Source organism: Cibotium barometz, chromosome 41, assembly GCF_041138505.1.
Source record: "Cibotium barometz isolate CiBa-2024 chromosome 41, ASM4113850v1, whole genome shotgun sequence".
NCBI classification, from domain to species: Eukaryota; Viridiplantae; Streptophyta; class Polypodiopsida; order Cyatheales; family Cibotiaceae; genus Cibotium; species Cibotium barometz.
In genome coordinates, this window is record NC_141086.1 from 8519851 (window position 1) to 8533596 (window position 13746).

Sequence of the window (13746 nt, forward strand, 5' to 3'; positions counted from 1 at the left end):
AGACTCTCCACAGTGGTTTATCTAGTAGTACAAAGGCAAAAAAAAGAATTGCTAAAAAAAGTGATTGACTAAGTCTTACTACCACTTTGCAACTACACTTTACTATTTCCTGAAAAGCCGTGGGATCAAACCAATAATGCTATGTGGTAAGACTCTCCACAGTGGTTTATCTCGTTTTTTTTAAAAAAAAAAAGCACAAGCATAAGTGGGTGCTTTTGTCCAGTGTTGTGAGCAATTGAAAATTAGCTACTAGGGGGTTGTAGCCCGCCGCTTCTCCCTTCTTCTCCCTTCTCCTCAAAGGAACACAGGGAACACCCCTCTTTCTTCTCCTTCACAAAAATAGGAGGTTCATGTGAATCAACAAGATATACCTACTCTTTATTGTAAGAAATGCATATCTTCAATTTTGTTGCAAGTGGATCATTGATACTAATTGTGGCATTCTTGCAATGTTGTCTTATATCTAGCATACACACATGCGCACGCATAGAGCACACAAAAGGAAAGCAGGAGGAAGACATCTCCCACCATAGACTCGCTACTCGGAGGCACCCTTGAGATTAGGGAAAGGTAGATATGCACCACCATATCAAGACTTATAAGACAAACTTGTAGTTAGACCACTACAATACATATCCTATTCGCCTAATGCTCTACATATATCTCTATGTCTATGTATTTGGGACCAACTCGATTAGTAATGTTTAATCTCCTCAATCCCCCATCTACTTTCATGGTATTAGATTCATGGTTTCCTCGCTCTTTATCCCCTGAGTGTTGTGGGAAAATAAAAGGAGACCAGGCTATTCCTCTCCTGACTTTTGTGAAGATGATGCAATGTAACTTATCAATTTCTTTGCAAAAGATCACCACAAACCCTGTATTTAGAGCTGTGCATGCCCTTGGGCTTGATCAATGTGCAACAATTTAGTGCTCTAGATTGCATAAGCTCCTATGTACCTATTGTAATTGACAAAGGCCCTTTTAATCCTCTACCCCAACATAAATTCGAGGATGCCCAACATGCAACTTGCTTTAGGCACAAATCGCCACTCGATGGGCTCTTATGTGCCCAACTAAGACTGGTTTCTCCGGCTTCCAAATATGCGAGCTCCTTCACCAAAGTCAATCCTAGTTTGCCCACTCACCTTGATGCTATAGGAAATGAAGGTTTGGTAGCATAGTAGGTAGGAAGTAGGTTATGGAGGGTCGAATATCTCCATCACGTTAATGTGTGTGCACAGAGAGAGAGAGAGAGAGAGAGAGAGAGAGAGAGAGAGAGAGAGAGAGAGAGACTAGATTGCACGACTCGGTTGATTGTATTGATATTATAAGCCTACAGTAGCTACATGCTTTTATAGGCTAGTAGCGAGTGCTCATCACGAAAAACTACTTTCTAAAGCAATGGAAAACACTACAGAATTCTGTTCAGTTTCATAAAGACAAAACACTTTTTTAAATATATTTTTAAACGAGAAATCCACATATGCAATAAACTATATGAGTAAAAATACGGCAGTGATATACTTTTGTACTACATGAGAGAAACCTCTACGAATATTAACGAGGTTTATCCATTTTTGTACAGAAATTAAAGAATATAATTTTTACATATCATTAAATTCAAAGTACTAATAAATTTTTCGTCCTTTAGAACTACCTACAACTCTACCCTTGAAGCTGGATATTGGCTTTGAAAAATTACACTAACTGCTAGTTTTTGGTGAGCAGTGCCACACAGCCAGTAACCTTATCTTTTAGAGATAAAAGCAATGATCCTTATGTTTTAGAGATAAAAGCAGTTTAAACGTGCCTTCACACACACACTGACTGGGACATCTTGCTTGACTCGAAGTTTTAAAAGTCCGTCTCTTCTAATGGAGAGAGAGCGAGAGAGAGAGAGAGAGACACACACACACACACACACACATGTTCAGGCATGAACAGAGAAGCGACTCCGCACCCTATTGCTCATCTGCCTTTGTATTCGTCTATCGGGGCACCCATGCGGTGTTTATCAGCCATCGTGGGATTCACATGATGTTTTCTTTGGGAGCATGACCATTATGCCATCAGTGTATTTTACTTGCCTGACTTGATGCTTCAATAGCAGTAGGTGAGAGTCGCCATTTCTCACACATGTCAAGGTGTTTTGTCGTTTTTTCTTGTTGCACAAGTTTCTTTGTGTGCTTTTGCAAACTTTGCTTTAAGTGAAAAAGATAAGATCTTTCACAACCCTTTGATACATTATATGGTCCCCCATGATACACTACTCTACTGGCTATCCAATTGGCACTTGCTTCATCTGCCCCATGAATCCTGCAAAGCCAGCTGGTGGATAACCTTGTTCTCTTATCACATTATTAAGATTATTCCAAAACAGTATTTGAGAGTCACACCCTCCTCTTTTGTCTCGCATATAACAATCACTATTAACCCTTTCAAGCTTAACAATAAAATCCAACAATCAATGCACTATGAAATTAGCAACCATCTAAAGCATGTGTTCCTTTTACGATAGAGACATGTTGTAAATAACTCACCTTGGATCGTAAACTGAACAAGACATTGTTGCCCATCCATCAATTCTATGGGTGTAATCAAAATGTACCCAAACTTTACATAGATCTCCATGTTTTGATTGGCGTATTCAGTTTACCAAGTCCACACTTGAACCTGGTCCTTTAGTGGACATCTTGAAGAGAAAGCATTTCTCTTTAGTCCCGGAAGTGACAATTATGGAAAATAGAAACATGTATTTTATTTAGAGATAAAAGCAATGATCCTTATGTTTTAGAGATAAAAGCAATGATTGAGTAAGTCTTACTACCACTCGAAGAAACCATGGCGAAGTTTAAACGCCGGAGGTTTTGCTTGACTCGAGGAAAGCATTGCGAAAGAAGTTGCCTGAGGTTTTGCTTGACTCGAAGAGACCATTGCGAAGTCTAAACGCGCCTTCACACAACACTAACTGGCTTGACTGGGACATCTTGACTGAGGTTTTGCTGGACTCGAGGAAATTACCTGGAAGTAGCCTTCACACAACACTAACTGGCTTGCTTGACTCGAAGAAATTACCTCGAAGTAGCCTGGATTGCGAAGTTTTAAGAGCGCTAAGAGAGAGAGAAGCAGAGGAAGAGAAACGCGCCTTCACACAACACTGACTGGCTTGCTTGACTCGAAGAAATTACCTGGAAGTAGCCTGGATTGCGAAGCTTTAACAGCCGAGACGAGAGCGCCAAGAGAGAGAAGCAGAGGAAGAGAAACGTAGTGGGGGGAGAGAGAGAGAGAGAGAGAGAGATGTTGAGGCAGTCTCTTGTGAGGGACGATGACGATGATTTTAGTCTCGATCTCGGGGCAGGAATGAACAAGCGGCCCCGCCTGAGCAGAGAAGCGACTCATCTGCCTTTGCATCCGTCTATCGGCACCCATGCGGTGTTTATCAGCCATCGTGGGATTCGCATGAAGCGTGGATTCGCAAATACACTTTACTATGTCCTGAAAAGCCGTGGGATCAAAGCATTTCTGGACATGGAGGAGCTCCCTGAAGGAGACGATGTTCGCCCTTTCATGCTGGAAGCTGCCCGAAAAGCAATCATTCAAGTGCCCATCTTTACAAGCAATTACGCAGAGTCTCGGTGGTGTCTGGATGAACTTGTGGAGATGTTGAAGAGCACCAAGAGCTCTAGTAAAGCCAAGCTATTTCCGGTCTTCTATGACGACGTGAAGCCAGAAGACCTAAGAAACAAGAATGACGGGCCGTTTGCAAAAGCGATCGAGGACCATCGAAGACAAGGCAAGCACAGCGAAAGCACGATCAAAGGGTGGGAAGATGCTCTGTGTGATGCCTCATGGCTCGAGGGCTTCCGCCTGGAGACCTTTAACAAGTACCAAACTACCTTTGATTTGCAACCGTTTTTTGTAGAGTTAATCTTCTCACTTATATCACTAATCTATGCGATATTATCTAATTATGTGCAGATTTGAAGGACGGTTGCTGGAAGCTCTCGTAGAGAGGATAGCACAGGAGATTCAGGGCAGGATTCCCGTGGAGGATGACCTCAAAGCAGTTGGTTTGGTGGAGAGGGTCCATGATGTGCTCGAGCTGTTTCATTTGAAAGAAAAGGGAAGTGTGTACTTTGTGCTGCTTTGGGGCATGGGTGGCATTGGCAAGACCACTCTTGCTCGCGCTATTTACAGGAGACTTGGAAAGGAGTTTCAAGCGGCAAGCTTTGTGGAAAATTGTCAGCGTAAGACACCGAGTCAATTACAGAATCAGCTCCTCGAAGATTTGCTGCATGAAAAGAAGTTCCAAGGGGACGATGTGGGAAAGAAGAAAGGGCATTTAAAAGCTGGATTAAGGGGGAAGGAGGTCCTGATCATATTGGATGATCCAGAGAACTTTGAATCCATCGAGGAAATTATAGATCTGGCATCCCTTCAACCGGGAAGTCTAATGCTTGTAACATCCAGGAACCAAACAGTATTTCCTCACGGCGGCAATGATTTCTCTGATGTCATCAGGGGTGAACGCTACGAGGTACAAGGCATGAACCGTGATGAGTCCTTGCAACTTTTGTGTCTGAACGCTTTCAAGAAGCCTTCGCCACATCTAGGTTTTGAACAGCTAGCAGAGAAAGTAAGCAAAGCATGCGCTGGTCTTCCCCTTTCGCTGGAGGTGCTTGGTAGGCATCTTAGGGTGAGGAAGGAAAAGAAATTCTGGGAAGAAGCAATCAAGACTTTAAGTAGTAGCGCTACTTCAACGTTCAAACGCATAGAGACTTGTTTGAAGGTTAGCTATGAGGCTCTTAGTAAGCATGAGCAGGAAATGTTTCTAGATGTGGCTTGCTTCTTGATTGGTGAAGGCAGGCAGAGTGCCGAATACTTTTGGGAAAGCGATGATTTGGTAGAGGGGTGGATAAGTGGTCTAGAGAGCTTGGTAGACCTCTGTCTAGTGAAGGTGGATGAAAATGAGTGCCTGACAATGCACGATCACTTGAGGGATTTGGGGAGAGGCATTGTCAAACAATCGGGCAAGTGGAGTAGGGTGTGGGATGATACCGACTTGACGCAAGTGCTGCGAAGTAAGCAGGTGCATATCCACTTCTCTATTTACTTCTCTGTTTTCAGCACACATTTATGTATGCAAACAATGCCGTAGGAAGCAAAGACAATACAAAAATGAAAGACTACAAAGATTCAAATTAGTTGTTGCGAATGCCCAGAAAGCAACTTGTTCCACTGTTCATCCTTAACTTTTTACTCGAGAAACTCTTTTGATTGGTCGCTTTTCCTTTTTTCCATCTTTGCACTTGCACTTGTCGTTTTGAAGCTTTTTTCTGGTGTGGAGGGTGGGTGGCTCTATTGCAGGAGCATAATGCAGATGCTTGTTACAGATCAGTTCCCATTGACTCCATAACCCAGACACTCATTAAATATATGGATATTGCCCAAACATTGTAAGATCTACATGATTGATAAAACACGATCCATGCAATAATGGTTTGGTTTATGGTTGCAGGGTCTTGATCAAATCCGTGGGCTTGCCACTTACCGGGAAAACTTGAATGCAAGTTTGCTTTCCCAAATGCAATCTTTACGATTGCTTTTTCTGCATGGAACATATCTGGAGGGTGATGATGAGGGGCTAAAAGCATTGGAAATAAGGTGGTTGAAATGGGCTCCTTCTAAAGAATTATTAGACCTGGAGTTTCTTACTGTGCTGGAATTCCGGTACACTGGGAACTTTAAGGTACATAGTCATTATTATTATTTTTAAATGTTTGATTTGATCTTCAAACTTTTGTAATTTCATGAGATCTGACTTTAAAAAGTGAACTTTAATTTTACAAGAGAGAATTCAATTTAAGAAATCCATGATTGCACACTGACTTCCTTTGAGCAGCTGAAAATTTGATAATGTTAGAAGACTCTGGTCTTTTAAAAGTTTAGATGTTCTGAACTTTGATTCATGTACTTTACAGATGAAACCTTCTTCTTCCTTCGGGCAGCTGAAAAAGCTTCGGAAGCTTGACATGGATTGGTGCTCTGAGCTGCAGGAGCTACCGGAAGAGTTTGGGTCTCTTGAAAGTCTAGAAGAGTTTCGTGCATGGGGCTCAGCCATCACGAAGCTTCCTTCTTCCTTCGGGCAGCTGAAAAAGCTACGGAAGCTTGACATGGATGGGTGCTCTCAGCTGCAGGAGCTACCGGAAGATTTTGGGTCTCTTGAAAGTCTAGAAGAGTTTTCTGGAAGGGGCTCAGTCATCACGAAGCTTCCTGCTTCCTTCGGGCAGCTGAAAAAGCTACGGAAGCTTGACATGGCTGAGTGCTCTCAGCTGCAGGAGCTACCGGAAGATTTTGGGTCTCTTGAAAGTCTAGAAGAGTTTTCTGGAAGGGGCTCAGCCATCACGAAGCTTCCTTCTTCCTTCGGGCAGCTGAAAAAGCTACGGAAGCTTGACATGGCTGGGTGCTCTCAGCTGCAGGGGCTACCGGAAGAGTTTGGGTCTCTTGAAAGTCTAGAAGAGTTTTCTGCAAGGCGCTCAGCCATCACGGAGCTTCCTTCTTCCTTCGGGCAGCTGAAAAAGCTAAGGGAGCTTTACATGGATGAGTGCTCTCGGCTGCGGGAGCTACCGGAAGATTTTGGGTCTCTTGAAAGTCTAGAAAAGTTTTCTGGAAGGGGCTCAGCCATCATGAAACTTCCTTCTTCCTTGGGGCAGCTGAAAAAGCTACGGAAGCTTAACATGAATTGGTGCTGTCAGCAAGAGCTACCGGAGGAGTTTGGGTCTCTTGAAAGTCTAGAAGTGTTTTGTGGAAGTGGTTCAGCCATCACGAAGCTTCCTTCTTCCTTCGGGCAGCTGAAAAAGCTACGGAAGCTTGACATGGATTGGTGCTCTGAGCTGCAGGAGCTACTGGAAGAGTTTGGGTCTCTTGAAAGTCTAGAAGAGTTTTGTGCATGGGGCTCAGCCATCACGAAGCTTCCTTCTTCCTTCGGGCAGCTGAAAAAGCTACGGAAGCTTGACATGGATGAGTGCTATGAGCTGCAGGAGCTACCAGAAGATTTTGGGTCTCTTGAAAGTCTAGAAGAGTTTTGTGGAAGGGGCTCAGTCATCACGAAGCTTCCTGCTTCCTTCGGGCAGCTGAAAAAGCTACGGGAGCTTGACATGGATAAGTGCTCTCAGCTGCAGGAGCTACCGGAAGATTTTGGGTCTCTTGAAAGTCTAGAAGTGTTTTGTGCAAGGCACTCAGCCATCACGAAGCTTCCTTCTTCCTTCGGGCAGCTGAAAAAGCTACGGGAGCTTGACATGGATGGGTGCTCTCAGCTGCAGGAGCTACCGGAAGAGTTTGGGTGTCTTGAAAGTCTAGAAGTGTTTTGTGCAGGGGGCTTAGCCAGGGGGCTTAGCCAGCACGAAGCTTCCTTCTTCCTTCGGGCAGTTGAAAAAGCTAAGGGAGCTTTACATGGATGATCTTCTTGCTTCCTTCGGGCAGCGGAAAAATCTACGGGAGTTTTACATGGTACTATAAAAAGTTATAAATCATTATATACCTTTCTACATATTGATTTGCTTAAACATTTTGTTGAATTTTTGTTCTTTGTTATAAAAATATTTATGTTTTACAAATTTATATGATAAATTTTTTACTATAAAATTTATCACATAAATTTTTACTATAAATTTTTTGTTCTTTATTATAAAAATATTTATGTTTGATAAATTTATATGATAAATTTTTATTGGATATTTTTGTGGACTTCATTTGGAGTATTTTGTTAATTTTTCTAGCGCCACACGTAGCGGTGCTTTTAGCAACGTTTATAAATGCCATTGAGTGGTGCATATAACTATGAAACGTAAAACACCGTTAAATCGATAAAAAAACGTCAAAGTTTATGGAATTCAATTCTATTATACATGTCCACTAGCTTAATCTACATAATCATTAACACTATATGTCCACTATTCATTTTCTCTGTCCTCCTTGATGTTTGTGTACTCTACCCCATTGTTATTAAACACTTTCCAATATCCTTAAGGAGAAAATTAAGCGTGTGAGCTGCACATGAAAACCATGTTATCTTTGGATGCTTTGTCATTACATTTTGTCTTGCTAATTTGTAATTTGATGCATTATCTGAAACTACTGCAGTTACATTTTTACACCCACCCACACGAGATATTGTGGACCATATGTAATTACACTGAGAATCAGAGATCAAGCTTACGAACTTTTACTTCCTCCAATTGGGAGCACACGTTGCACTTGGATCTATGGGCCTACATACAAGGTGGCTACTATTGGACATAAAGTGGTAAGGTGAGGTGGCACGGTGCTTATGTGGATCCTCTCGAAGCTCATGTGGACATAAAGTGATATGTACATTTAAGATTTGTGCCTACCCAAGGCTTACACATGGCATGATCTCTAGGATTTGAATATTACCAAGCCTAGATTTCCAAACCTAACCAGGATTGGTTTTAGACTTGAAAAAGGGAGAGTAGACACAATATGGAAATTTTCACCTTGGAGGATTGAAAACGGACCTTTCCATACTTAAATTAAGCTAAAATCCACAATATTTTTCATGTTAATCTACTAAAGAAGTATGTCTCGGATACTAGTCATATATTGGATGATGAATAAGTTTCTTTTCCTACCTAAGGATAAGTAGAATTGGAACCAGAAGCATTTTTAAACGTGAGAGAAAAGCCTCTCAAAAACATGATTTTAGAAGTGTATACAGTCAAGTGTAAGTTTTTCTCGCCTAGGGATGCCACTTAATAGAAAGAGGAAGAATTAAAGAAAGACTATCCCCAATTCATGTGGGATGAGGAAATCTCATATCATCAAGTGGGAGATGCTAACTAAGGATGCCAATTAGTAGAAAGAGGGCGTATTAAAGAAAGACTATCCCTAATTTGTGTGAGATGAGGAAATCTTAGATCTTCAAGTGGGGGAGAATGTAAGATCCCTCTTCCTGTGCCATAACTATGGTTCTTTTTTATTCAATCCCACTTTAATGGTTTTATTTACAAGTCATATTGAACATGGAGATGGACTCAGTATAAGATGGATGAAGTATCTACATTTTGTAAAGTTTTCTTATAATGCCTCTCATCATTAAAGCATCAGAATGAGTTTCTTTAATAATGCCTTTCATTATTAAAGCATCGAGATGAGTCCATTTAAGGCACTCTATGGACAAGATTTCCTAATGCTATTGACTTAGTCCAATCCACTGATCAAAGAGTGGAAGTGTCTAAGTAGATGTTGAATAAGATGGATTACCAAATGTGGTCTATAAAGAAGGACATTAAAGTTGCCTAGAACATACAAAAGCAGTATACTAACCTGAAGCGATCTAACAAGAGTTTAAAGAAAGTGATTTTATTTTTCTTTTATACAACCCAAGAGAAATTCTCTCTTCTTGTTGGGAAAGTACAAGAAGTTGTCACCTAAATAACGTGTTGGAAGCTTTAAATATATTATTGCTATATAGATAAATATGAATAAAAAAACATAATTTATATTATAATATATTGCTATTTCATGATTGTGATATATACCAAACGTGCTATATAGTGATCATGTTTACATGCACATATCACGAACGTGCTATATTATGATAAGAAAAAATGTGCAATGCCCCGATAGTGCTATAAAAACATGAACATGATATAATATGATAGTGCTATAGAGAGAAGCATGAACATGCTATATCACGATAGTGATATGCAACGAGAAGCACAAACGTGCTATATCATAATAGTACTACTACAGAAACATGAACGTGCTATATCATGATAGTGCTACAAAAACATGAATGTGCTATATCATGATAGTGCTACAAAGAGAAGCACAAATGTGCTATATCACAATACTGCTACACAGAAAGAAGCATGATAGTGCTATATCACAATAGTGCTATAGAGAGAAGAACGAATGTGCTATATCACAATAGTGCTACAAAGAGAAGCATGAATGTGCTATATCATGATAGTGCTACACAAAGAAGCACAAATGTGCTATACCACAACAATAGTGCTATAGAGAAAAGCATAAAAACACCATATTAGATAATTTGGGAAAAATCCCATTCCCATTTGAAAAATGGGAGCATGGTGAACTTGTCCAAAAGTTTGTCAAAACCCCCTCATGTGACATATCATCAGAAAGATCTTAAAGAGTAGAATCTAAATCTATGATCTTCGACAAATTTGGAGTTAGTATGTTTAAGATATGTCCAAAACTATATGGAGTAATTGATTCCCAAAATGTGAGATTTTTTCCAAATTACCTAATATTGACTTCAAACATGTTATATCATGATAGTGCTACACAAGCACGAACATGCTATATTACGATAGTGCTACATAAGTACAAACATGCTATATCAGTATTATATCACCATAGTGCTAAAAAAAGAACAAACGTGCTATACCACGATAGTTCTACAAAAGCACAAAAGTGATATATCACTATAGTAAAACATGAATGTACGATATCATGATCGTTATATATATTTTCCATGATGTGCTATCTACCAAGATCATGGCACGTATATGTTTTATTAAAGTTTGTTTATTTTGTATGTTTAATTTAAATTTGTATATTTTTCGTGACAGCTTATACAAAATTGAAGACATTTCTACTGATGCTTAGGGCTAAGAAAAAAAAAAGAGTGAGATAACATGGCTATTGCGAGTTTGGTTATCCTGCTTTGTAGGCAACAAATACCACTTTAAATGTGATTAAAGTTATGTATGCTGATTTTTTGGAGATGAGGGAGAGAAACAAAGGTAATGCAAAGGGATATAGTAACATACCATTCTTTTTATTTGTCAAGATATAATGAGGTAGCACAAAAATGACATATGCATCTCAAACGGTTTAGAAAAGAGAAGTATAGTGTTTGCTGAAAGGTACTCTTCATCATCACAAAAATGACATCAAAAGTCTACAAAAGACTAACTATATTACGCATCTCAAAAGGTCTACAAAGACATATACAGTGTTGTTTGAAAAGAACTCTTTATGATCATCCGTGTCCTCTTCTCCTTCATTTTCTAAACGATGTCCTCTTCTCCTTTGGCATCAACTCATCAAGGAGGATTAGTGACCCCTCTCTACTTACAAGCTATTGGTCAAATAATGGAATAGAGTATTAGCAAGAGAAGTTGTAGCAATTAAACTTTTCTTACCATAAAAGCCCAGTTGACACCTACAATGCACTCATTTTGCATCCAATTGAGGAGAGCACCCATGTTGTGGGGTGAATGGCATAGTCACAAATATGTGTTGGTGAATGAGGTTACCAAGATTCTACAGAACTTATGAAGTAAGCATCGGAAGAGCCCCAACCATCGCTATCAAGATGTGAGACGAATGAGCTATGGCTCCTTGCCTCTTTCTACTACTTCTACTTACTAGGATCCTCATTGGATACAATCCTCCAATCATGCTCACTGATGCCAAGATGCTTGTTCTTACCTTGCTTCTTGCAACCCTACAAGTGTGAGTAGGTGATGTTTCATCGCACCAAGCATCCATTTTTTTTCAAATCATTTTGCATCTACTACTAAATATTCCATGTGGAGCTGTTCAATAATGTAATAATTCTTCTTGTGAAACTGAGATCTCCTTCCAATGCATCATCACCTCATTTTGAAAAGCTAGCCTCAGCAATTGCCTCATTCGGTGTTCAATGACCCCTTTATCAGCATCATTAAGGAGGATCACTCCCCGAGCATCATTAAGGAGGATCACTCCCCGAGCATCATCAACATTATAAGGAGGTACATTATAAGGAGGTAGATTAGAAGCACGCAGCATATGAGATGTAAAAGTTGTGCACACCTGGGTTTCCTCACAAGGATGGGGGGATGGTTACTTCCGGCATAGATGTGACACTTTCTTGTGGGGTAGATGGGATACTCATTTGTAGGGTTGATGCCATAGCTGTGTGTGGGTTTCATTATAGGGTAATAAGATCTGGAGTGAATAATGGGTTTCAAGAACTTGAAAGCGATGGTGTTACTGCATCCATGCCAACACATAGGCTACCACAATCACCACCATTGCCACCATGCACACTACTTCTACTCTAACAAGGCTGACCATGTCTCAAGATGCTGGATGCATCACTGTAATGTGATGCCCTTAAATCTTGGATCATCAAGAGCGACTAACAGGGTGGCCTCCAAACGTAATGACTTATTACTCTCACGAGAGGTTCACAAGAATGTCTTACAATTCTTCATCAATGAGATGATCCTACAAGACAAACCTCTTATACTAGAATTTGTCAGTGGTGTGGCCATAGAAAGAAGACACATGCACACTTAGTGTGGATGCATTCGGCTCCTTAATCTTGTAAAAGGACTAAGAAAAATCACAATGAGCAAATATGGAGATAAAGAGAAAGATAAAAATGGTATATAGAAAGGATGAGAGAGAGAATGTCACATCTTCTTGTTGCATGATGACAATCAAGAGCCATTACTGAACAAGTGACTCAATCTTATAGGTTATTGGGGTTGGTTGTGTCCCATTTCTCACAAAACATGGCGACTAAACCACCATGATGGATCAAGAGAGAGAGAGAGAGAGAGAGAGAGAGAGAGAGAGAGAGAGAGTGTAAGATTCCTCCCTCCAGCTTTTGAGGCGTACAGGTGTAAGAACCTTCCCTGCTGATCTTGTAATTATTCTCCTCTCTGAAATAGAAGAAAGATCCTGTTTTACCCTATTTTGGCCTGGAGAGAGAAAATATATAGAGAGAGATAATCCAAAATTGAGATATTTTTGGATATAAAAATCCTCATAGTGTCTAAAATGGTTTTCCCTGAAACAGAAATTCAAAAAGAACTTTCCAATGTGCAATTGGAATTAATTGAAAATGTGTATAAAGGACCTTAGCCTAAGGAATTAGATTTTCAGAAATTTTTAGATTATGGTCCAATTAAGGTTCCTATGGGCCAATAGGATCAATCCAAGTGTGAGGAGAAGATAAATCCAATGAATAAAAGAAAATACCCAAAAATGAGTAAATGCCCACATAAGATGAAGAGTTGACTGAGTACAAGGTTTATTAGTTAAAAACTATGAGATATTACTAAAAAAAAGAGATATTTTGGTATAATGATACATTTTTGACACCTTGGTAAGGAGGGGGGAGACTTCAAAGAGGCGCCTATTTCACACATGTGGTGGAGTTTTTAACTCAAAAAAATTGTGATATTTTTATCTCTCCTCTCTCTCCTCTCTCCTCTCTCCTCTCTCCTCTCTCAAAAAAATTGTGATATTTTTATCTCTCCTCTCTCCTGGGATGATCAAACCAAATCAAAAGGGAGCCAAACTAGGTCCAAATCTTATCCAAATTCAGTCAAACTGAACTTGGAAAATTCTAGAACCTAGTTGGACTTGGTTAGAGGCCTCCCTCACCTATAAATAGATCCTTAGTCTTTTGTAAAAAGATTTGTGAATTATACCATGCCAGTATTACATTAAAATAATGATATTTTTATTATCTCTTTAAAATCCTCTACTTTTGGAGAGAGTGGAGCCTCTCTCTCTCTTCAACCATCCTTGGAGCTTTCCTTTCAACACACTAACCAATTGATTGGTTGGGGGCTTCTTCTAAGATAGAGAAGCAAGCAAAAACAAGAGGTAAAGTGTAATTTTATGGTTTTTCTCTACTATTCTCAATGTTTTCACTTCTCAACCCCTCTCAAGATTGAGAAGTTTCTAAAT

General features: G+C 39.9%; 1 protein-coding gene across 1 annotated transcript; it reads left to right on the plus strand.

The window, feature by feature from the left end:
• The first annotated feature begins 3259 nt into the window (after positions 1-3259).
• LOC147614670 (disease resistance protein RUN1-like) lies at positions 3260-7552 on the plus strand. The gene is made up of 4 exons (XM_086779947.1): positions 3260-3887; positions 3982-5092; positions 5522-5752; positions 5985-7552. Exons 1-4 carry the CDS (start codon positions 3301-3303, stop codon positions 7461-7463), a joined length of 3408 nt encoding a protein of 1135 aa, XP_086636073.1. The 5' UTR covers positions 3260-3300; the 3' UTR covers positions 7464-7552.
• The last annotated feature ends 6194 nt before the right edge of the window (positions 7553-13746 follow it).